General features: G+C 43.6%; 1 protein-coding gene across 1 annotated transcript in view; it reads left to right on the forward strand.

The window, feature by feature from the left end:
• Positions 1 to 25668, forward strand: part of LOC105477704 (solute carrier family 15 member 1) — a 69267-nt gene that overhangs the window by 15392 nt on the left and 28207 nt on the right. The window contains exons 2-9 of the mRNA XM_011734359.2: positions 14319 to 14335; positions 14734 to 14815; positions 14920 to 15061; positions 16989 to 17108; positions 19112 to 19211; positions 19432 to 19522; positions 21689 to 21772; positions 25049 to 25131. Of these exons, the coding sequence (XP_011732661.2) occupies positions 14319 to 14335; positions 14734 to 14815; positions 14920 to 15061; positions 16989 to 17108; positions 19112 to 19211; positions 19432 to 19522; positions 21689 to 21772; positions 25049 to 25131 (719 nt within the window). The remainder of the gene's footprint in view (positions 1 to 14318; positions 14336 to 14733; positions 14816 to 14919; positions 15062 to 16988; positions 17109 to 19111; positions 19212 to 19431; positions 19523 to 21688; positions 21773 to 25048; positions 25132 to 25668) is intronic.

The raw sequence follows: 25668 nt of genomic DNA on the forward strand, positions 1-25668 counted from the left end.
GAGGGGTTGCCAGGAAGGTCTCTGAAATGCCTTAGAGGCCTTTCCCCCATTGTCTTGAGTGTTAGCACTTGACTCCTTCTTAGTTATGCAAATATCTCTGGCAAGGGGTTGCTCCACAGCCTGAATTCCTCTGCTGAAAAAGCATTTTCTTTCTCTGCCACATAGCCAGGCTATAAATTTTCCCAATTTTTACACTCTGCTTCCCCTTTAAACATAAGTTCCAGCTTTAAGTCATTTTATTTGCTCCCACTTATGAGCATAGGTTGTTAGATGCATCCACGTCACATCTTGAATGCTTTGCTGCTTAGAAATTTCTTCTACCAGATATCCTAGGTCATCGCTCTTACGTTTAAAATTCCACAAATTCCTAGGGCATGGACACAATGCAGTCAAGTTCTTTGCTAAGACATGACAAAAGTGACCTTTGCTCTAGTTCCCAATAAGTTCCTCATTTCCACTTGAGACCTCTTCAGCCTGACCTTCATGGTCCATATCACTGTTTGCATTTTGATCACAACCATTTAGACAGTTTCTAAGAAGTTCCAAACTTTCCCTCATCTTCCTGTCTTCTTCTGAGCCCTCCACACTCTTCTGACCTATGCCCATTCCAAAGCTTTTCTACATTTTCTGATCTCTTTATAGCAATGCCCCATTCCTTGCTACCACTTTTCTGTGTTGGGCCATTCTTGTATTGCTATAAGGAAACACCTGGGTAATTTATAAAGAAAAGAGATATAACTGGCTCACAGTGCTGCAGGCTGTACAAGAAGTGTGGCAGCATCTGCTTCTGGTGAGGTCTCTGGAAGCCTCAAATCATGGCAGAAGGTGAAGAAGGAGCAGGCATGTCACACGGCAAAAAGAGGCGCAAGAGAGAGCAAGGGGGAAGATGCTACATATTTTATTTTCATTTTTTAAATTATACTTTTAAGTTCTAGGGTACATGTGCACAACGTGCAGGTTTGTTACATATGTATACATGTGGCATGTTGATTTGCTGCACCCATTAACCTGTCATTTACATTAGGTATTTATCCTAATGCTATCCCTCCCCAAATCCCCCACCTCACAATAGGCCCCAGTGTGTGATATTCCCCACCCTGTGTTCAAGTGTTCTCATTGTTCAATTCCCACCTATGAGTGAGAACATGCGGTGTTTGGTTTTCTGTCCTTGTGACACTTTGCTCAGAATGATGGTTTCCAGCTTCACCTATGTCCCTACAAAGGACATGAACTCATTCTTTTTTATGGCTGCATAGTATTCCATGGTGTATATGTGCCACATTTTCTTAATCCAGTCTATCATTGATGGACATTTGGGTTGGTTCCAAGTCTTTGCTATTGTGAATAGTGCCGCAATAAACATACATGTGCACGTGTCTTTATAGTAGCATGATTTATAATCCTTTGGGTATATACCCAGTAATAGGATGGCTGGGTCAAATGGTATTTCTAGTTCTAGATCCTTGAGGAATCACCACACTGTCTTCCACAATGGTTGAACTAATTTATATTCCAACCAATAGTGTAAAAGCATTCCTATTTCCCCACATCCTCTCCAGCACCTGTTGTTTCCTGACTTTTTAATGATCACCATTCTAACAGGCGTGAGATGGTATCTCATTGTGGTTTTGATTTGCATTTCTCTGATGACCAGTGATGATGAGCATTTTTTTCATGTGTCTGTTGGCTGCATAAATGTCTTCTTTTCAGAAGTGTCTGTTCATATCCTTTGCCCACTTTTTGATGGGGTTGTTTGTTTCTTTTTCTTGTGAATTTGTTTAAATTCTTTGTAGATTCTGGATATTAGCCCTTTGTCAGATGGGTAGATTGCAAAAATGTTCTCCCATTCTGTAGGTTGCCTGTTCACTCTGATGATAGTTTCTTTTGCTGTGCAGAAGCTGTTTAGTTTAATTAGATCCCATTTGTCTATTTTGGCTTTTGTTGTCATTGCTTTTGGTGTTTTAGTCATGACGTCTTTGTCCTATGTCCTGAATGGTATTGCCTAGGTTTTCTTCTAGGGTTTTTATGGTTTTAGGTCTAACATTTAAGTCTTTAATCCATCTTGAATTAATTTTTGTATAAGGTGTAAGGAAGGAATCCAGTTTCAGCTTTCTACATATGGCTAGCCAGTTTTCCCACCACCACTTATTAAATAGGGAATCCTTTCCCCATTTCTTGTTTTTGTCAGGTTTGTCAAAGATCAGATGGTTGTAGATGTGTGGTGTTATTTCCGAGGGCTCTGTTCTGTTCCATTGGTCTATATCTCTGTTTTGGTACCAGTACCATGCTGTTTTTGTTACTGTAGCCTTGTAGTATAGTTTGAATCAGGTAGCATGATGCCTTCATCTTTGTTCTTTTTGCTTAGTATTGTCTTGGCAATGCAGGCTCTTTTTTGGTTCCATATGAACTTTAAAGTAGTTTTTTCCAATTCTGTGAAGAAAAGTCATTGGTAGCTTGATGGGGACAGCATTAAATCTATAAATTACCTTGGGCAGTATGGCCATTTTCATGATATTGATTGTTCCTATCCATGAGCATGGAATGTTCTTCCATTTGTTTGTGTCCTCCTTTATTTCATTGAGCAGTGGTTTGTAGTTCTCCTTGAAGAGGTCCTTCACATCCCTTGTAAGTTGGATTCCTAGGTATTTTATTCTCTTTGAAGCAATTGTGAATGGGAGTTCACTCATGATTTGGCTCTCTGTTTATCTGTTATTGGTGTATAGGAATGCTTGTGATTTTTGAACATTGATTTTGTATCCTGAGACTTTGCTGAAGTTGCTTATCAGCTTAAGGAGATTTTGGGCTGAGACGATGGGGTTTTCTAAATATACAATCATGTCATCTGCAAACAGGGACAATTTGACTTCCTCTTTTCCTAATTGAATACCCTTTCTTTCTTTCTCCTGCCTGATTGCCCTGGCCAGAACTTCCAACATTGTGTTGAATAGGAGTGGTGAGAGAGGGCATCCCTGTCTTGTGCCAGTTTTCAAAGGGAATGCTTCCAGTTTTTGCCCATTCAGTATGATATTGGCTGTGGGTTTGTCATAAATAGCTCTTATTATTTTGAGATACGTCCCATCAAATACCTAGTTTATTGAGAGTTTTTAGCATGAAGGGTTGTTGAATTTTGTTGAAAGCCTTTTCTGCATCTATTGCGATAATCATGTGGTTTTTGTCTTTGGTTCTGTTTAGATGATAGGTTATGTTTATTGATTTGCATATGTTGAACCTGCCTTGCATCCCAGGGATGAAGTCAACTTGATCATGGTGGATAAGTTTTTTGATGTGCTGCTGGATTCGGTTTGCCAGTATTTTATTGAGGATTTTTGCATCGATATTCATCAGGGATATTGGTCTAAAATTCTCTTTTTTTTGTTGTGTCTCTGCCAGACTTTGGTATCAGGATGATGCGGGCCTCATAAAATGAGTTAGGGAGGATTCCCTCTTTTTCTATTATTGGGATGGTTTAAGAAGGAATGGTACCAGCTCCTCTTTGTACCTCTAGTAGAATTCGGCTGTGAATCCATCTGATCCTGGACTTTTTTTTTGTTGGTAAGCTATTAATTATTGCCTCAATTTCAGGGCCTGTTATTGTTCTATTCGGGGATTCAATGTCTTCCTGGTTTAGTTTTGGGAGGGTGTATGCGTCCAGGAATGTATCCATTTCTTCTAGATTTTCTAGTTTGTTTGCACAGAGGTGTTTATAGTATTCTCTGACGGTACTTTGTATTTCTGTGGGATTGGTGGTGATATCCCCTTTATCATTTTTTATTGCATCTATTTTATTCTTCTCTCTTTTCTTCTTTATTAGTCTTGCTAGCAGGCTATCTATTTTGTTTATCTTTTTAAAAAACCACTCTTGGATTCACTGATTTTTTGAAGGGTTTTTGTGTCGCTACCTCCTTGAGTTCTGCTCTGATCTTAGTTATTTCTTGCCTTCTAGCTTTTGAATTTGTTTGCTCTTGCTTCTCTAGTTCTTTTCATTGTGATGTTAGGGTGTCAATTTTAGATATTTCCTGCTTTCTCTTGTAGGCATTTAGTGCTATAAATTTCCCTGTACACACTGCTTTAAGTGTGTCCCAGAGATTCTGGTATGTTGTGTCTTTGTTCTCATTGGTTTCAAAGAACATCTCTATTTCTGCCTTCATTTTGTTAATTACCCAGTAGTCATTCAGGTGTAGGTTGTTAAGTTTCCATGTAGTTGTGTGATTTCGAGTGAGTTGCTTAATCCTGAGTTCTAATTTGATTGCACTGTCATCTGAGAGACAGTTTGTTGTGATTTCTGTTCTTTTACATTTACTGAGGAGGCTTTACTTCCAACTATGTGGTCAATTTTGGAATAAGTGTGATGTGGTGCTGAGAAGAATGTATTTTCTGTTGATTTGGGGTGGAGAGTTCTGTAGATATCTATTAGGTCTGCTTGGTGCAGAGCTGAGTTCAAGTCCTGGATATCCTTATTAACCTTCTGTCTCGTTGATCTAATGTTGACAGTGGGATGTTAAAGTCTCCCATTATTTTTATGTGGGAAAGTCTCTTTGTATGTCTCTAAGGACTTGCTTTATGAATCTGGGTGCTCCTGTATTGGGTGCATAAACATTTAGGATAGTTATCTCTTCTTGTTGAATTGATCCCTTTACCATTTCGTAATGACCTTGTCCCTTTTGATCTTTGTTGGTTTAAAGTCTGTTTTATCAGAGACTAGGATTGCAACCCCTGCCTTTTTTTTTCTTTCTGTTTGCTTGGTAGATCTTCCTCCATCCCTTTATTTTGAGCCTATGAATGTCTCTGCATATGAAATGTGTCTCCTGAATACAGCACACTGATGGGTCTTGACTCTTTATCCAATTTGCCAGTCTGTGTTTTTTAATTGGGACAATTAGCCCATTTACATTTAAGGTTAATATTGTTATGTGTGAATTTGATCCTGTCATTATAATGTTAGCTGGTTCTTTTGCCCGTTAGTTGATGCAGTTTCTTCCTAGCATGGATGGTCTTTACAATTTGGCATGTTTTTGCTGTGGCTGGTACCAGTTGTTGCTTTCCATGTTTAGTGCTTCCTTCAGGAGCTCTTGTAAGGCAGGCCTGGTGGTGACAAAATCTCTCAGCATTTGCTTGTCTGTAAAGGATTTTATTTCTCCTTCACTTATGAAGCTTAGTCTGGCTGGATATGAAATTCTGGATTGAAAAATCTTTCTTTAAGATGTTGAATATTGGCCCCCACTCTCTTCTGGCTTGGAGAGTTTCTGCTGAGAGATCTGCTGTTAGTCTGATGGGCTTCCGTTTGTGGGTAACCTGACCTTTCTCTCTGGCTGCCCTTCACATTTTTTCCTTCATTTCAACCTTGGTGAACCTGAAAATTTTGTGTCTTGGGGTTGCTCTTCTCGAGAGGTATCTTTGTGGTGTTCTCTGTATTTCCTGAATTTGAATATTGGCCCACCTTGCTAGATTGAGGAAGTTCTCCTGGATAATATCCTGAAGAGCGTTTTCCAGCTTGGTTCCATTCTCTCTGTCACTTTCAGGTACACCAATCAAATGTAGATTTGGTCTTTTTACATAGTCTTACATTTCTTGGAGGCTTTGTTCATTTCTTTTACTCTTTTTTCTCTAAACTTCTCTTCTCACTTCATTTCATTAATTTAATCTTCAATCCCTGATACCCTTTCTTCCATTTGATCAAATCAGCTACTGAAGCTTGTGCATGCATCACGTAGTTGCCTTGCCATGGTTTTCAGCTCCATCAGGTCATTTAACATCTTCTCTAAACTGTTTATTCTAGTTAACCATTCATCTACCCTTTTTTCAAGGTTTTTAGCTTCCTTGCAATGGGTTCAAACATCCTCCTTTAGCTCAGAGAAGTTTGTTATTGCTGACCTTCTGAAACCTACTTCTTTCAACTCGTCCAAGTCATTCTCTGTCCAGCTTTGTACCATTGTTGGCGAGGAGCTGTAATCCTTTGGAGGAGAAGAGGAGCTCTGGTTTTTAAAATTTTCAGCTTTTCTGCTCAAGTTTCTCCCCATCTTTGTGGTTTTATCTACCTTTGGTCTTTGATGTTGGTGACCTACAGATGTGTTTTTGGTGTAGATGACCTTTTTGTTGATGTTGATGCTATTCCTTTCTGTTTGTTAGTTTTCCTTCTAACAGTCAGGTCCCTCAGCTGCAGGTCTGTCGGAGTTTGCTGGAGGTCCACTCCAGACCCTATTTACCTGGGTATCACCAGTGGAGGCTACAGAACAGCAAATATTGCAGAACAGCAAATATTGCTGCCTGATTCTTCCTCTGGAAGCTTTGTCTCAGAGGGGCACCTGACTGTATGAGGTGTCAGTCGGACCCTACTGGGAGGTGTCTCCCAGTTAGGCTACACAGGGGTCAGGGACCCACTTGAGGAGGCAGTCTATCCGTTCTCAGAGCTCAAACACCGTGCTGGGAGAACCACTGCTCTCTTCAGAGCTGTCAGACAGGGACGTTTAAGTCTGCAGAAGTTTCTGCTGCCTTTTGTTCAGCTACGCCCTGCCCCCAGAGGTGGAGTCTACAGAGGCAGGCAGGCCTTGTTGAACTGCAGTGGGCTCCACCCAGTTCGAACTTCCCAGCCACTTTGTTTACCTACTCAAGCCTCCGTAATGGTGGATGCCTCTCTCCCAGCCAGGCTGCCGCCTCGCAGTTTGATCTCGGACTGCTGCGCTAGCAGTGAGCGAGGCTCCGTGGGCATGGGATCCGCTGAGCCAGGCACGGGATGTAATTTCCTGGTGTGCTGTTTGCTAAGACCTTTGGAAAAGTGCAGTGTTAAGACAGGAGTGTCCCAATTTTCCCGGTGCAGTCTTCCCTTGGCTAGGAAAGGGAAATCCCCTGACCCCTTGTGCTTCCCGGGTGAGGCAATGGTCCGCCCTGCTTCAGCTTGCCTTCTGTGGGCTGTACCTACTGTCCAACCAGTCCCAATGAGATGAACCATGTACCTCAGTTGGAAATGCAGAAACCAGCTGTCTTCTCTGTTGATCACACTGGTACCTGCAGACCGGAGCTGTTCCTGTTCGGCCATCTTGGAAAGGGCAGCTATGTTGATGCTACATACTTTAAAATGATCAGATCTAAGGTCGGGTGTGGTGGCTCATGCCTATAATCCCAGCACTTTGGGAGGTCACGGTGGGTAGATCATTTGAGACCAGGAGTTCAAGACCAGGCTGGCCAACATGGTGAAACCCCACCTCTACTAAAAATACAAAAATTAGCCAGGTGTGGTGGCACATGCCTGTAGTCCCAACTACTCAGGAGGCTGATGCAGGAAAATTTCTTGAACCCGGGAGGCAGAGGTTGTAGTGAGCTGAGATTGCCCCACTCCTGTCCAGCCTGGGTAACACAGTGAGACTCCGTCTCAAAAATAAAAATAAAATAAAATGACTGGATCTCGCAAGAACTCACTGTGGCAAGGACAGTACCAAGAGGGATGGTGCTAAAGCCCCTGTGATCCAATCACCTCCCACCAGGCCCCACCTCCAGCATTGAGTATTACATTTCAATATGAGATTTTGGTGGGGACATACATACAAACTACATTGTGGATGAAGAAATGGAAGCCCAGAGGGTAAGTACCTTGATCAAGGCCACATGGCTAGGAGGAATGTCTCTACACTGTGGTTCAATATCCTGATTCCCAAAAGCCCATGTCTTTCCACTGGCTAGATGCGGTGGCAATATTGAGAAAGTTCTCTCCTTAACTGAAAAACCACTTTTGCCATTAGCAAGGCCAAACGGTGTTCTTGCAGGGACCATTGGCTTCCTGGGGCTTTTGTGGGACTGACTTTGTGAACTTTACTCCTTTACTCCTGGCTTAGGAAACCATTTTCAGAGCAAGCACCAGAGTTTAGATTCTGCCAAATCCAGCTTAAAAGCCAGGTGCTAGGTATGCACTTCTAAGCTCCAAGTAGAAAAATATAGTTTAGGAAAAAATTAATAAAGAGAGCATTTCACCAACAAACAAAATGTGGCAGGAAATTTGAGTCTTAGTTAAATGTAAATAGTGATTAAAGACCTGTATTTACAGAGTTTGGGGCAAACTTCTGTGTATTAGTTTCTAATTACTGCTGTAACAAAAAACCACAAGCTTAGTGGCTTCACACAGGTGTCTTCTTGTAGTTCTGGAAGTCAGAAGTCCAAAATGAATTTTACTGGGCTAAAATCAAAAGTCTCTTGGGGGGAACCCTCCTTGCCTTTTCCAACTTCTCCAGGCTGCCACATTCCCTGGCTTGGGGACCCCTCCCCCAACACTTGCAGTCACTCCCCTGCTTTTGACCTTTTCTGACTCTTTTTAGGGCAATTGTGATTATATTGGGTCTGCCTGGATAATCTAAGGTAAACTATTCATCTCAAGCCCCCAACTTAATCACGTCTGCAAGACCCTTTTGCCATGGAAGGGAACATATCCCTGAATCCCAGAGATTACGATATGGACATCTCTAGGGGAGCACGATTCTGACCACCACACCTTGAAATTTCAGAAACACGTCCTCAAAGCAGTGTGTGAAGCTTACAGTATTCCTTCAGTTTCACTCTTGGTCATGATAGAAAACAGTTATCTCTCTGCCTGAAAGTGAGGCCTTCTGTCTTTGATCTCAGCAAAATGCCTCATTCCTTCCAACTTCCGAAGTCTAGCTCCTAGAGGTGTACTCTCGGCAGCCTTCCAGTTGCTGAGGTAGTTATTAATTTCTAGGTAATAAAACATCAAAGTTAGAGTTTCCATCCCGAAATGGTTCAAAATATGGAGCATGCTTTATATAAACAGTAGGAAATATTCACATGGATGGGAGATTTCACTGAGTTGTGGGGAAGAAGGGAATCTATTTTTTCTTCTGTGTTCCCTGTCCCCCACCAACCCCCAAGTCAATAATCATATAAATATATAATATACATTTATTTCATCAAATTCTTTAGCCAAAAGAAAGCAAAACCACTGCTGGGCCTAGAATAGCAAGAAGAGCCCGCATTGATTCAGCGATTGCAATGTGTTGGGTGTTAACGAACAGTCCTATGCGAAGTCCAGATTCTAAGCTGGGTTTGGCTCTGATCATAGTTCAACACAAGGGACCCCAGAGTGATACTAGAAACATTGGGCTACTCAAATATGCCTCTGAGGTTTACTAGCAGGGAACCAACGTAAACACGATTGCACCGAAGTAAACAGAATCTTGTGAGAGTTGATACTTGAGTTCAGTCTGAAGTCTCGATGTAAACACCGCTTCTACACTTGAGCTAAGATAGCAATCCTGTTGACACAGGTATATTAAGATAAGAAATGCTGACTGCAGTGTTACACCCAGTAGACAGCTCTGGATTCTATCAAAGAAGTTAGCAACCTCTGCCCTGTAATAATAAAAGCAGTTCTCGGATTATACACTTTCAGAAAACAAAATGCCTTCTCAGTGATGTCTGGGTACTGAGTCTCAGATTTACACTTGCAGGGATTTCCTTTCCAGTAATTAAGTTCTGTGTATAATGATGTTAAGACCTAAGCTTTCTCAATGGCCTCTTTTCTGTAACCGTAGTATGTTTGAAGTGGAGAAAAACTTTACCACTATTATTAAGCAAATAACAGGTACAAAATATTTAGCAAAGGCAAACAGACGACTCTGGAAAGATGAAATCTTTCCCTGCAAATAAAAATCCGGGGAACACAGGAAAGGAAGGTTTGTGATGAAGCCCGGGCTCTCCCTGCTGGATTTGGGTGATTTGGGTTTTCAGAGCTCGCTCCTGCTTCCCTGAAGAGGGCCAAGGATAACACGGACCTTTGTGTGACTTCACCCCTCTCGTTGACCTTGGGAGGCAATGGTCAGGCCATATTACCCAAAGTCTAAGTAGGCGAAGCGTAATGTGGTATTGCCATGTCCTCAAGAACGCACAGCACTGCAGCAATGACGCTTTGCACTCTCAGGCTGGTTTGCACCAAGCTTGCAAAATGCAAGCTTGCCCGACCAGCCCTTCCTATTCACTGGAGACTGGTGCTTTCCTGCCTGGTGTGAAAGATGGCCCAAGTCCACAGCGGGTGCACTGCCTCACCACGGACCTCCCAGGACACATAGGCCACGCTCGGCACAGGAGGGCTTGGTCACAGAAAGATGCTGCGGTGGACAGACACCACACATGGTAGCGTGGCACCTGGGTCTGCAGCAGCCTCCCTGTTGCCCTCTGGGCCTGCAAGATGAGGGGAAGGAACCGCTACTGAAACCTGGAAGGAAAGAGTTGTGTGGGAAGGGCTGACGTCAGAGAAGCCGTGACTGTCACTAGAGGTGATGGTCTGAGGTGACCTTGCAGGGAGGGCACCAGAAAAACAAATACCCCAGCGTTTCTTCCCTCCCTCTGATCTTCCCAGGGCTCCCTGTTGGCCAAACCCGATGGGAGCCAGGTTGAGACCTGGGACATGGATGAGCTCCTTGCAGGTCAGGCTCGGGGCTGAAGAAGAAGGATCCTCCTGGAAGGGCTTGTGGAACCCGCGGTGCAGAGCTGGATCTGAGCGCTGTGCTCTGTGACTGATAAACGGGCCTTAGGAAACGTGTCCCACAAACACTGAATTTCCGCTCTGCGGGAAGCGGCGCAGGGGCGCGCTGAGGACTCTGAGGCAGGCGCGTCTCCCCCGTAACGGTGCACTGAGCGTTGTGGGGTTTGCAGGACTCTTCCAGCAACCCCACGGGGCCAAGGCCGTCCTCATTTGATTGTCGGACAGGCCCAAAACAGATGGGCTCACGCACCATGCAGCTGGCATGAGACGGAGGCCGGCATGAGATGGAGGCTGGCGTGAGACGGAGGCCGGCGTGAGACTCGGCGGCAAGGCTGACTCCATGGCCCTCGTTCTTGGTGTATTGCTCTGGAAGCAGCCCCATCCCACGACAGGTCTCGCTCGCGAGGAAACCAGGTTATTCGTGTGGAGGAATCTCTGTCCAGAACTCTAACAGGCAGGAAGAGTTGGGAACTGAGGTCCTGTGAAACCAGTACAGTGTATTTCCTGCTTAGGACAAGGACTAAAATAGCATCTAAAATGTTCTTTATTATTTTTTCTTTCCTTCTTCCCTTTTTTTCTTTTTTGAGATGGAGTCTCGCTCTGTTGTCCAGGCTGGAGTGCAGTGGCTTTATCTCAGCTCCCTGCAACCTCCGCCTCCCGAGCTTAAGCGATTCTCCTGCATCAGCCTCCTGAGTAGCTGGCCTGCACCACCACGGCCGGCTAATTTTTGTATTTTTAGTAGAGACAGGGTTTCACCATGTTGGCCAGGCTGGTCTCCAACTCCTGACCTCAAATGATCCACCCACCTCGGATGGAGGTGTGAGGTACCACGTCCGGACCTAAAATGCTCTTAAGTGGGTAAAAATGCAAGACCATCTGGTAGGAGGCCCCTGGGGCCACCCTGAGCTGCAGGAGTGGAAATAACCCCAGCACAGGCTGACGGGACCAGGAGGGAAGGCGCCTGCCCGGGAAGGGGTGGTGAAGCCTGGAGGGCCCCGTGGTCAGGGTCAGGAAGGGAGTTTCCTCTGCCGGGGTTGTGGCTTTGTTTATTGTGGGATAGGGCTTTGAACTTGCACATAATGAAAATATAAGGCAGTAAATCTACAAGGAAGGGCCCCAGAGGGAAGTGGTGTGGGAGATGGAGGAGCGGGCTGTATGGCTCCTGTATTCGATTTCTGCTCTGGATAGCTGGCGTGGTCTTCCCAGCGTTTGGAGCCAGGGAAGTGATAAAACTTTCTGATGTAGAGCCATCAGGCAGCAGGACATCACAGCCTGCATGTGGTCCTCCAAGTGTAGTCCCTAGACCAGCAGCGTTGACTTCATCTTGACTCTTGTTAGAGATGCAAATCTCAGGTGCAGAGAGAGGTCAGTCTTCTCAAATACCAGCCCCAGTGGCAGACATTGACTTCCGGTTGAATTGCTTTTCATGTGGGCAGCTCTGCTGTAGTTTGCAACACATGGGCTGCCGTAGGGCTTTAAGGATTTAAAAATTTGTTATGGATACATAATAATTATATATATTTATGGGACACATATGATTTTTGATAGAGGCATACAATGTGTAGTGATCAAATCTGGATATTTGGAACATCCATCACCTCAAACCTTGATCATTACTTTGTGTTGAGAACATTCCAGACCTGCTATCTATTCTGTTTGTTTTTTGTTTTTTGGGTTTTTTTTGTTTGTTTGTGTTTGTTTGTTTTGATAAAGCCTCACTCTGTGGCCTAGGCTGGAGTGCAGTGGTGCGATCTTGGCTTATTGTAACCTCCACCTCCCAGGTTCTAGCAATCCTTCTGCCTCAACTTCCCAAGTAACTGGGATTATGGTTGTGCGCCACCGCGACCAGCTAATTTGTGTATTTTTAGTAGAGACAGGGTTTCGCCATGTTGGCCAGGTTGGTCTCGAACTCCTGACCTCAGGTGATCCACCCACCTCGACCTCCCGAAGTGCTGGGATTACATGTGTGAGCTACCATGCCTAGGCTGTATTTTGAAATATACAATAAATTTTTGTTAACTGTAGTCACCGTGTTGTGCTACCAAACGCCAGCTCTTATTCCTTCTACAGAACTGTGTTTTTGCATTCACTAACCTTGCTTCATCCTCCCACCTTCCCCTACCCTTCCCATCCTCTGGTAACCACCATTCTACTCACTGCCTCCATGAGATCAATTTTTTAGCTCCTACATGTGAGTGAGAATATGTAATATCTATCTTTCTGTGCCTGGCTTATTTCACTTAACCTGATGTCCTCCAGTTTCATCTGTATTGCTGCAAATGACAAGAGCCAATGACAACTTCATAGAAATAGAAAAAAAAAATCCTAAAATTCATATCAACCACAAAAAGCCTCGAAAAGCCAAAGTCATCCTGAGCAAAAAGAATAGGGCTGGAGGTACCACCTGATGTCAAAATATGCTACAAAGCTGTAGGAACCAAATCAGCATGGTACTGGCATAGAAACAGACACACAGACCAGTGGAACAGAAAAGAGAACCCAGGAATAAATGCATAAATTTATAGCCAACTCATTTTTGACAAAGCTGCCAAGAACAAACCCTGGGAAAAGAACAGTCTAAAGATTAATTTTCCAGTGTAGTGATTCCCAAAGCACACTGCCTGGACCAGTGGCAACGCCCACACCTGGGAGCTTGTTAGAAATGCAAGCTCAAGTGTCTATCTCAGGCCTACAGAATCAACCCTGGGAGTGGGGCCCAGCTATCTGTTCTTGCAAGCTCTCTGGTGATTCTGAGGCTCACTCCAGTGTGAGACCCACTGCTATGGGGTCACCGATTCCTAGATTTCTAATAGAATTGGAGCATGTTCAGGGAGCCCTGGTGACAAAGAACCCTAATATAAGGAAATCAGGGTGAGTGAGGGGGAAGGGGATGGACGCCCCGTGGGAAACAGCGTAGTGTGTGATAGACACGGACGAACACAGGGCAATGTGTTTGTGTAGGAGCCAAGTGAGGAGGTGTAAAGACTAGAGACAAGGGCACAGCTCAGCTCTTGCCATAATTCCGGGGAGACGGAAGAGCAGGTGCTGACGGGGTAGGGATGAGGTGATCCTAGGGTGCAGATGGGAGAGTCCACTGGGCTTGACATGCGCCGGCTCCCTTGTATTCTCTGGCTGTTTCTTCCTGCTCTTCTCATTCGTTCTCCTGACATAACCCCCTACCAGTGGTAGGTATTGTATAGGACATTGGAAGTGGGGATGTTGGTGTGATGAATGGCACATGATTCTTCCACTTGCAGAACCTGGTCCAGAAAGGAAGCAAAAATATAAACTGCCCATCATGACAGTACAGTGATGTAGGCACATCAGAGATGATTTGGGAAGGGAATATCGGTGGCAAGACTTAAATCATGGGGCAAGCCTGGCAGGCAGGCAGGGCCCAGGCCATAGGAGGTGGCGGCTGAATGTGCACAGTGTGTCAGGCACTCAGAAGCATTTTATATTACAGAAATTTAATCCCCACCAAAACACTTGGGAGATATCGAAGAACATGCTAGAATGTGTGGATTGTATCCCGATGGGCAGCCTTTGAAGTGTTTCAGCAGGAAATGGTTTAGGCCTGATTCTCTGAGCCGCTGCTTCTCAATTTTGACGGCCCAGGAGAACTGCCTGAGGAGCTTCTTAAAAGAAAATACAGATGCCAGGCCCCACTTCAGATAAGAAGCACGAGTCTGGGGCCAGGATCCCAGGGAGGGCTGGAGCTGTTTGGTGAATGGCCCCTCTGACCACCCTAAAAAGTCAGAGGCTTTGAGTTTAGACACAGCAAAAAGTACTGTAATGGCTTGACTTTAATATTGGGATTCTGTTTTTCTTTTAGGAATGTCGAAATCACAGGTGAGTACCCTTTTTTCTTCTCTACATATCTTCATCTTGTAAATTTTATCATCTGTTTTACCCCTAAGGATTCATTCACCTAACAGATCTGTAGTGTACATCTAGAACCAGTGAGGGTGTGATCCTGGATTTCCATGTGAGATGTCCTCTCCCGAGGAAATGCTGTGGATAATCCTCCTCAGACTAACAATGCCACTGGATGCTTTATTTCACTGCTGTCTCTATGTGGAAAGATTAGTGTAGGGAATAAAATGATTGAATTCTAGTTTCCTGCTCTAGACAGTCACTGGTAAGTTACTGAATCTGCATTGACTGCCTTTCATGCCACTGGTGCTCCTTTGTGGCTATGGACAAGTGAGTGGTGTATTTCAACCCTGTGCTTATTTCTTTCTTGTCAGGGTTGCTTTGGTTATCCCCTGAGCATCTTCTTCATTGTGGCCAATGAGTTTTGCGAAAGATTTTCCTACTATGGAATGCGAGGTAACTGTATTGGCTACTTCTCACCCTTTGGGGAAGAGTGGGAGTGGCCGTAACAGTCCTAACTTTGCTTCCCCCTCTCCTCTTCCACCTGCCCTCTGCAAAAGGAATCCTGATTCTGTACTTCACAAATTTCTTCAGCTGGGATGATAACATGTCCACCGCCATCTACCATACGTTTGTGGCTCTGTGCTACCTGACGCCAATTCTTGGAGCTCTTATCGCTGACTCGTGGCTTGGAAAGTTCAAGTGAGTGGCTGGAAATTTCTTGTTCACAAACAAGCCAAAAAGTAAATGTAGGTTTTGTAGCTGGGAATGGTGGAATCTGGGAATGATGAATCAAAGAACATAAACTCTTAGGGGAGGTGGGTGTGGTATGGTGCACACCTGTAATCCCAGCACTTTGAGAGGCTGAGGCAGGAGTTTGAGACCAGCCTGGGCAACACGGTGAGACCCCATCTCTACCAAAAATAAAGAAATTAGCCAGGCACAGTGGCGTACACCTGTGGCCCCAGCTATTTGGGAGGCTGAGGTGGGAGGATCCACTTGAGTCCCGGAGGTCAAGGCTGCAGTGAGCTGTGATCACATCACTGCATTCCAGCCTGGATGACAGAACAAGACCCTGTCTCAAAAACAAATTAAAAACAAAAGCAAACCCTTAGGAGAGCGTTTACAGCTCTGTTTCTGCTCAGTATCCTGTCCCTAGAGCCTAACACAGTGCCTGACATTCAGTGACTGCAAGCAGCATCTATAGGTTTTTGTTTTTCCCTAATCCAAACAAATGTAACATCTTTGTCTCATCTTGACATAGTAGCAGGGATACTGTTTATTAGCGATTTGTGAGGCATGGAGTTAAGGTCTGGGGAAACGAAGAAACTCTCTGAAATACTCCCTGGCTGCTGAGGGGCTAATGTTGCTGAGGTCAGGTGATGTGAGGTCACTAAGGAGAGAAGTCACCCAGCCCTCCAGGAAAGGCTCCACGAGCACACTCAGTGGCATGTTGTCAGGAAAGTTTTCGCAGAACTTAAGAAGGAAGTAGAGGCTTTTCCAGGACAAAGGAATGTCATGGGCTGTCTTAGTCCACTTGTATTGCTATAAAGGAATACCCAAGGCTGGGGAATTTATAAAGGAAAAAGGTATATTTGGTTGACAGTTCTGCTGGCTGGAAGACCAAGCATCTGGTGAAAGCCTCAGGCTGCTTCCATTAATGGAGGAAGATAAAGGAGAGCTGGCAAGTGCAGAGATCACATGGCCAGAGGGGAAGCAAGAGAGAAAGAGGAGAGAAGTGTCAGGCTCTTTTCAACAACCAGCTCTTGCAGGAACTCACTCATGACCATGAGGACAGCACCAAGCCATTCATGAGGGATCTGCCCCGGTGTCCCAAACACCTCCCTCCAGGCCCCGCTTCCAACACTGGGATCACATTGCAGCTTGAGGTTTGCAGAGACAGACATCCAAACTGTAGCATGGGCAGAAGAAAGAATAATCACTACCTCCAAAGAATTCTGCAAAAATTACCAAAGGTCTACTTCCTGGTCAAATATCATTACCAATCAGAAGATAAGTAATTCTTACTGTTTAAAAATATAAATATGAATTCCATAGGTAAAATAAAACAGAGTTTTTCAAATACTTGAAAGATAAAGTGGATCTTTCCCCTCTCCTGGCCCTCTGGCCAAAATTTTGTTAATTTTTTTTTTTTTTTAAGAGACAGGGTCTCGCTCTGTCACCCAGGCTGGAGTGCAGTGGCGCAGTCATGGCTCACTGTAGCCTCGACCTCGTGGACTCAAGTGATCCTCCCACCTCAGCCTCCCGAGCAGCTGGGACCACAGGCATGCACCACCACACCTGGCTAATTTTTTATTTTTGTTGAGATGGGGTCTTGCTATGTTGCCCAGGCTGGTGTCGAACTCCTGAGCTCAAGCGGTCCTCCTGCTTTGGCCTCCCAAGTGCTGGGATTACAGGCATGAGCCACCATGCCTAGCCCAAAACTTTGTTCTATTCTTTTTGCTCATGTGCCTTCCTGAGAGTTAACAGTGTTACTCAAGTTTGAGAAATACGTGTATTCAGGATTGGGCTCTTGAAAGCTTTCAAGGAGGAGGTATTTTGTGGTGGAGTCAGAAGTGGATGGCTATTGTGCAATTAACTTGGATTCTCTTAACCTTTGGAAACACAGGACCATTGTGTCGCTCTCCATCGTCTACACAATTGGACAAGCAGTCATCTCAGTAAGCTCCATTAATGACCTCACAGACCACAACCACGATGGCACTCCTGACAGCCTTCCTGTGCACGTGTGAGTTGATGCTCTCTGCTGCCCCCATCACCCTCCCACCGCGTGCTCATTCGATGCCTTAAGTCTTCATCTTTTTCCTTGAACTTCACTGTGAGCATAAGGAGGTTTTTCCTCCCTCTTTGGCAGCACGGTGAAGGCTGCCAAATGGATTGAGCTGGGTCTTCAGGATGTCACCACCCTCATGGTTGTCTGGAGGCAGTGCTCCCTCTGAGGCTTCGCTGTCATGGGCCGCCATATCCCACAGGAGGTACAGTCAGTGGGCAGGGGATTCATGTTGGTCTTGACCTACCCTGGAGGGATGTAAAGTCCCACAGACCTTGATCCTTCACACTGCCAGGTGTCCTGAGGACTCCAGGACCTTTGGTTTTCTGTCTCGTACCACACTTCTGCCTATCTTTCAATAATCCCATTTCATAAATACTTGTTCCAGCCCTTTGTGCTGGGCCCTGGGTGGCAGGAGTCATTGACAAATGCTCATGTGCTGGATTAATCTTGCTTCACTGCAGTCTGGCCTAGTAGACTAGTTATAGAGATTTATTTTGTTTCCTGTTTTTGTGCTTCAGTTCCTTGATCTATGAGTAAACTAATGAGCTGGGAAACTAGAATAGAAACTCAAATTAGTATCGGCAATCACCGCACTGCTGGCTTATCAGTTGATCAGACTGCTGTCCAGACTGAATCTCTTCATGCAACATTCTTGTTGTCCAGAGGGAACTGTGTCGGTGGAGGGAGTGGCTGTGAGCCCTCCCACAGAGCAGCTCTATGGCCTTGGGAAGGTGCTCTTCTCTGCGCCTCAGTTTTCTAATCTGTAATATCAACTAAGAACATGGACTTTGGAGCCAGATTCGGGCTGTGCCTCTTCCTAGTTGTGTGAGCTCGAGCAACTTTCTTAACCTCTGTGCCTCAGTTTCCTTGTTTGTAATAGTGCCTACTTCATGTAGGACTGTCGTGCGTTAATCCAAGTAAAGCACCTAGAACACTGCCTGACAAGTGATCAGTGCTCAAGAAATCTTAGCTTTTCATTTTTCATTTCATGGAGTTCGTATTGGAGCACACCTAAAATTCTCACAAGAGTAAATTGTAAATAATATTCAGTTGGCTGTGTTTTTGTTGTCTTTTAAAATGCTTAGACTGACAACATTAAATGCAAGTTGTATTAAGAGGCAGACAAGATTAAAGGGGTGATTTGGCTAGCCAATTCAGGGAGATTGGTTCAGGAAGCATGATTTTTAAAGAATTCTTTATCTGTGCAATATTTTCTTTGACTTTATCTGTTTCATAAAATTTTTTAAGTGTTTAAAAGCAACGTTAGTAACCGACAAGATATGGGATACATGCCTATAAAACCAGGAATCTGTAGTACCTACCTGTAAGTTTAATAAAACTACAAAGTGAGGGTCAATAAATGCTATAATTTTTTTTTCAATTCAGGAGTTAAAATACTTAGCAATAACCTAGAAAATACAAGAGTAAATTAAATAACCCTTAATCCCACCATCTAGACATGACAATAAGTCTTTTAGTCTGTTTCCTTCCAGTTTTCTGTACCTTGTAAACAAACTGAGATCATACTACCTAACCTGATACTCTGCTTTGCAATGAAATCATGTTTTCCAATGTTACTTAATGACTATTATGAGTCTGTTATGACTGTACCAGACACAATGCTTATATTTGTTCAATAAGTTTTTATTTATCCACTCTTTTACTGGAAACAATAAAGCTACAAAAGAACCCCAAACCTAAGGCTTTCCTCAGCTTGCGAGCTACTGTGTTATGTTTTCTGGATGGTAAATTATTAGATGGGGGCAGGAGCTTGAAGGCCCATGAGTTCAAGTTTGCATTTGGCTATCACGTTGCATTCCTGTGAGCTGGCTTCTCACGAGATTGTCTTCCTCTCTATGTGTGTCACTGTGCCGGGCCCGCTGAAGGAACCTGGGGAAAAGAGAGGGCTCTGCTTGTGAGGATCTGCCGTGTTGGCCCTAACACCCTGTCTTTCCCAGGGCGCTGTCCATGATCGGCCTGGCCCTGATAGCTCTTGGGACTGGAGGAATCAAACCCTGTGTTTCTGCATTTGGCGGAGATCAGTTTGAAGAGGGCCAGGTAAGAGCAGGGGCATCCCCAGAGCCCACGTGCATGAACTACACACATCCAGGAGTCAGAGGCCACTGGCACAAAGTCTGTTCTCCGTCGGATTCTTTTTAAGTACATTAGAAAGTAAGATACCAACCGAAACTAAGTTAGTAGTAAAGTGAGATCATCAGCTCCCTCTGCTCAGTTGATTGATAGCCAAAGTCATCTTGCTTTCTCCTTTTCATTGCAGGAGAAACGAAGAAACAGATTTTTTTCCATGTTTTACTTGGCCATTAATGCTGGAAGTTTGCTTTCCACGATCATCACTCCCATGCTCAGAGGTAAGAGATACCTGAAAGGAACTTCTGTTTGTCTGTTTTTAGTAAAGGCTAAGTCCGTATCTTCTTCGTTTTGTTCTGTTCTTCCCTTCTCCCCTGTCCTCTAACTGTCAGCTACATGCTGGGATGCCATTGGGATCTGGAGTAAGCGCTTCCTTCCCTGTGAGTTTCACCTCCTTTTAATCTTATTTAAATCCCTTATCCCAGTGACCACTGGAGAGTCTAAGCCATCCTTAGCATGGGCATCCATCTCCCTAAACTGTTATTCATGCAAAGTCATGCTCATGGTAAGAGGTAAGAGGCAAGAGAGGTACCTTGGAAGCTGGGCTGGTGGCCGTAGCTCCCATTTCAGCCTTCAAGTTTTGCTCCCCAGTGATATTTCCGTGACTTAGGAGGAGTTTACTGGGCAAAATTATTTCGGTTTTTTGTTTGTTTTGTTTTGTTTTTAGAAGGAGTCTTGCTCTGTCGCCCAAGCTGGAGTGCAGTGGCACGATCTTGGCTCACTGCAACCTCCGCCTCCTGGGTTCAAGCGATTTTCCTGCCTCAGCCTCCCGAGTAGCTGGGACTACAGGTGCCCACCACCACACCTGGCTAATTTGTTTGTATTTTTAGTAGAGATGGGGTTTTACCATGTTAGCCAGGATAGTCTCGATCTCCTGACCTCATGATCTGCCGGCCTCAGCCTCCCAAAGTGCTGGGATTACAGGCATGAGCCTGTAATCTTTGCCAGGCCAAGGCAAAGTTTTTTTCTTTGCTTTCCCATCATCTCAAGTATTTCCAAAAGAACTGCTCAGATGAAGAGAATGGGACAGTGTCGGTAGCTATCAGATGTTTGTTCTTATTAATGCTCCATTGAGAGTTTGTGAATTTCCCATGTGGAAGGGAATATGTGGTGTTACTGATGACAAACTGACAAGACCATCCTGTCCACATTTGAATCAGATTAGATTATGAAATAAAGATTTCAGGGGGATTTATATATTCCTGCACAGAATAGTGGTTTGAGGATGACAGACAATTAAACCCCATTCCAACTTGTTTTACACAAAAATGTAATAGCTTTTATTCCTGTGTCCTGTTTGCTCACCTCTCCCACCTCTAGGTTCTACTAGAGGGTGCATGTTTAAATTGTAGAATCTGTTAAAGGATAATTTTTTAAAAGGAAATTCATGACTCTCATACAAATATAAAGTGAACATATGACAAAAATTTTATGTAACTTGTTAATTAGTTGATAACGAATTCGTTCAAATAAAGATTTGACTAACAAGTTTCTATTCTTTATAGGGGGAAAATTATTTTTTGCCATGAACAGGAAACATTCGTATGACTGTCACTTCTGCTAGTTAACTTCTTTCTCTCCCGAAGTGTGAGATAGCTGAACCAAATCAAAACCCTGATAGCATCAGATCATTCGTGGAGGCTCCAGCATTCCATGGAAAGGATTTCCAGGAATCTCTACGACTTCTTACAAAGTCTTAGTTTCTTTATAATTTTTATTTATTTCATACACACACACACACTCACACACACACACACACACATATATCCTGGGATTTCAAAGCTAAAATAGCTGCTGGTCAGAGGTTGCCAAGCTGTGGCCCATGGGCCGAATCCAGAAATCTGGGCAAGACCATTCATTGATGTATTGTCTACAGTTGATTTCCCCTGCAAAGGTGGGGCTGAGTAGTTGACAGAGACCAATGGTTCACAAAGCCTAAAATATTTACCGTTGGGCCCTTCACAGAAAAGTGTGCCAACCTTGGCCCTAGGTCGTCGAATTGCTACCTGATTGGCATGAATTCAGGAATATTGATTTTCCAGTGTACTTTTGATTTACTGAGTCCCATATAATCAAGTTAGTGTATCCAGATCATCTTTATCTCCCCCACAAAGAAAATCTACAGAACCAAGAGGGGGCCACTGATTTTGACCAACCCAGGATCACCCATCTATTTAGCGGCTGAGATGAGAACTGGTTTCTATCTCCTGCTCCTCCTGCTACACTGCTGCTTTGCTTAGCTAGCAACGATGTCAGTAAGGCAAATGGATGTGTCTAGAACAGTATGTGAAAGCAATATGTAATTATCAGTGAGGGATCTTTACAAATGGGAACGATATGCTCGTTACCAATGCCATAATAATTTTAATCTTGTCATTTCTCCCCAGTTCAACAATGTGGAATTCACAGTAAACAAGCTTGTTACCCACTGGCCTTTGGGGTTCCTGCTGCTCTCATGGCTGTAGCCCTGAGTAAGTGGAAATAGGTTGAATTAATAGAAGCCTAGGACCAGGTCAGGCTCTACATGAATGATTGTGACTAATGTTTTAAAGTGCATGTAACAAGTGGCAACAAAAAGTAGTGAGAAGAATTGACATCAGATGTTAAACATGCTCTAAGTATTCAAAGAAAGTAGGATTGGCACATCAATTCTGAGGGAATAGGATCCAAAAGAGGATTACAGGAAAAGGAACCAACTGAGTTGGTCATTGAAAGGTGTAATACTATTTAGGCAGATTAAGATGAAGGTGAGAGAGACCCAGCATGGTCGCTCAGCGTGGTGTCATGGAAAAAGGCACAAATAGAACCTAATAAGGGAGGAATAGAACTTTGGGAGGCCGAGGCAGGGGGATACCTTGAGTTCAAGACCAGCCTGGAATTCAAGACCAGCCTAGGCAACAGAGAGAGACCCTACCTCTAAAACAAAAACAAAAAAAAAAAAAAATTTTTTTTTTTTTAAGACAGAGTCTTGCTCTTGTCACCCAGGCTGGAGTGCAATGGTGTGATTCCAGCTGACTGCAACCTGCGCCTCCTGGGTTCAAGCGATTCTCCTGCCTCAGCCTCCCAGGTAGTTGGGATTACAGGCACCTGCCACCATGCCCAGCTAATTTGTGTATTTTTAGTAGAGACAGGGTTTCGCCATGTTGGCCAGGCTGGTCTCAAACGCCTGACCTCAGGTGATCCACCCACCTCAGCCTCCCAAAGTGCTTGGATTACAGGCATGAGCCACCACGTCTGGATGTTTTGTTTTGTTTTGTTTTTTAATTAGCTGGATGCTGTGGCTTACACCTGTAGTCCCAGCTACTCTGGAAGCTTAAGTGGGAAGATTGCTTGAACCCGGGAGGTCGAGGCTGCAGTGAGCCATGATTGTACCACAACACTTCAACCTGGATGATAGAGCGAGACCCTGTCTCAAAAAAATAAGATGAAGGTGATAGAATCTGCTGGATTAGCTGAACCCAAGGCTAAAAGCTTTTGTTCTTGTCAACGTGTACTTATCTATAACTTGCTTGAAGAAATGGCCACCTGGTTCAGTTGCCATTGAAACACGCCAATGAACGACTACATTTCCTTAATTGATTAGGTTGGTGCAAAAGTAATTGCAGCTCCTGTCATTAAAAGTAATGGCAAAAAGTGCAATAACTTTTGCACCAAACTAATATCACCCCCAAATGTTTCTACTAGAATTCTTTCCCAGTGGACAGAACATATATGTCTATTTGAGGCATTCATTGGCACATTAGTTCTTGGCATTGGCTTTTGGGAAATGTAGCATTGTCTACATGGGGTGGTTGGATGTGAAAGGTGGCCAAGAACGGTGCAAGAAGACAATAGCCCAGCGGCCACCTCAACTCTTTAGAGCCCCTTTCCCACTCAAATGAGGTTGTCATCAGCTTTGCTCAGCTGACAATCATGTCTCTCTCTCCGATTTTTGTTTTCAGATGTTAGTAGTGCATGGAATAGGACCATTTTAAATCTCTTGTGCTCACATTGTAGCAATTTAACTGTCCCCTTTCATTTAGGTGAGAACTCAGTGTTCTCTTTTTAATGTCTCTTTTCTTCCATGGTTCTTCCCATACTGCCACTGTCCCCTAGCAGGCTCATTGATACCTCCTCCTCTTTAATTCTTGGCAGGAGACAGATAGCATTTCAAAAAATCTTGCTTTACACCAGACACCATACTAAGCACATTAGGTACATTCTTATTTCATCTGTACAAGTCATTCCTCTATCAAAGATTATGCTTTTTCTTCTGGAGGAATTGAGAATAGGCCAAATCCGATGTGTCAGCACCACCTCTAGAAATTCCTATGCTTGAACTAGGTTTCAGTTAATCAGAAGCTTAAACATTCAATATTAGTTTGTAAAAGAAAACATAGACTCAATCTCTTGGACATCTTTACCATCCATGTCTGCATTGAGAAAGGTGGACATTGGGCAAGAATATAAGTAAACATCTCTTTCATCAACTATAAAGAACATCTATAGTATAGGCACATACTTGGAGCTAGCACCTGTCAAAAATCTCAGGCCCTCTTAATTGAGAAAAATAAGTAGAATTCAAGTTATCTATCAGTGTTTTTAAATTATTGAAGTGTGGTATTGGATAATCAGAAATCCTAGTGTATGGACTATGTTTTCAGCGACTCTTGCAACAATGCTTTAATTTTTTAAAAAAATTTGAATAAGGTGATAGAGATAGGATCTCACTATGTTGCCCAGGCTGCTCTAGAACTACTGGTCTTAAGTGATCCTCCTGCCTTGGCCTCCCAAAATGCTGGGATTACAGACATGAGCGGCCACACTCAGCCCCAGAACAGTTTTTTCCAAGTGATTTTCACAATATGACTTGCCAAAAAGGTCCATGGAAGAATGACCTCATTGAAAAGGTGCTTCCAACTTTTATAAAACTGTAGCTGCAGATGCAATTAATTGTAACTGCTTTTGTACAGTGGCCACAGAAAAAATTTCTGCAATGTATGATTAAGATTAATTCTTTTTTCCTGAATATTAAAAAGAGAATGTTTTCTCTTCCCATTGCATTCAGAAAATTACAGCTCTATTTATTTTTATTTTTATTATTTTGATATGGAGTTTCACTCTGTCACCCAGACTGGAGTGCAGTGACACGATCTCAGCTCACTGCAACCTCCACCTCCTGGGTTCAAGCAATTCTCCTGCCTTAGCCTCCCGAGTAGCTGGGATTACAGGTGCCCATCACCACACTCAGCTAATTTTTGTATTTTTAGTAGAGAAGGGGTTTCACCATGTTGGTCAGGCTGGTCTCAAACTCCTGACCTCAAGTGATCCACCCACCTCGGCCTATCAACGTGCTGGGATTGCAGGCTTGAGCCACCGCACCTGGCCCCACTTATTGTCTTAGCAGAATAATACATTAATGTGTTCTATGAAAGCACTGATTCCTTTTGTCTCCCTTTAAATAGAGATAGAACTTGTGCTTAAATACCTGTGTGAGTGTATGTGAGCTACCTTAAGTTATGGGAAGTAGATGATATTAGGCTTAAAGGTTTGCATATTAGAACACAAATATCACATTACTCATAGGTTTTTGTGGATTGTGAGGGTTAAAAGGACTTTCTAAACTGTGAGGTTGGTGAGTAAATCCATTCCATAAGTCATTCCATTATCCTAAAACAAAGTTATAATTCAAATAAAGGCACATCTCTCTAGGCCACAGGTTGCTCTGGCACATGTTTTGCTGACATGTCTTCTTCTGCCCTATCTAGTTGTGTTTATCCTTGGCAGTGGGATGTACAAGAAGTTCCAGCCACAGGGCAACATCATGGGTAAAGTGGCCAAGTGCATCCATGTAAGTATCTCAGCTGCTCTTTCTCAAGGCCATTTAACCACCTCAGAACCTTCTATTAAATTAAATTAAATTCTTTAAATTAAATTAAAATCTGACATTAATTAAAATAATTCCTTTAAATTATAATAAATTAAATTAATTTAAATTAAAATCTAAGCTTTGATGTTCCTTTAAATATATTTTTAGTGTTCTTAACGATTTCAATAAATTGCAGTTTCTTCTAAATGGAAAAAGACACAAACAGAACTTAATAAGGAAGGAATAGAAATGGCTCTTGAGCTTATAAAATAAGATCAATGGTCAAAGAAAAGCAAATCAAAGTGACTCTTCGTCTGTCAAAATGGCGGAAGAGCACATGAGGTTTGTCAGGGAGCATGAATCAAAAAGGAGGAGGCTCAATTTGGCAATGTGTAGCAAGAGTCTCAGGTGTTCAGATGCTTCAAGTCAGTCATGCTGCTTTCAGGAATTAAGAGTAAGAAAATAGGCTAGGCACTGTGGCTCAGGCCCGTAGTCCCAGCACTTTGGGAGGCCGAGGCG

Source organism: Macaca nemestrina, chromosome 16, assembly GCF_043159975.1.
Source record: "Macaca nemestrina isolate mMacNem1 chromosome 16, mMacNem.hap1, whole genome shotgun sequence".
NCBI lineage: Eukaryota > Metazoa > Chordata > Mammalia > Primates > Cercopithecidae > Macaca > Macaca nemestrina.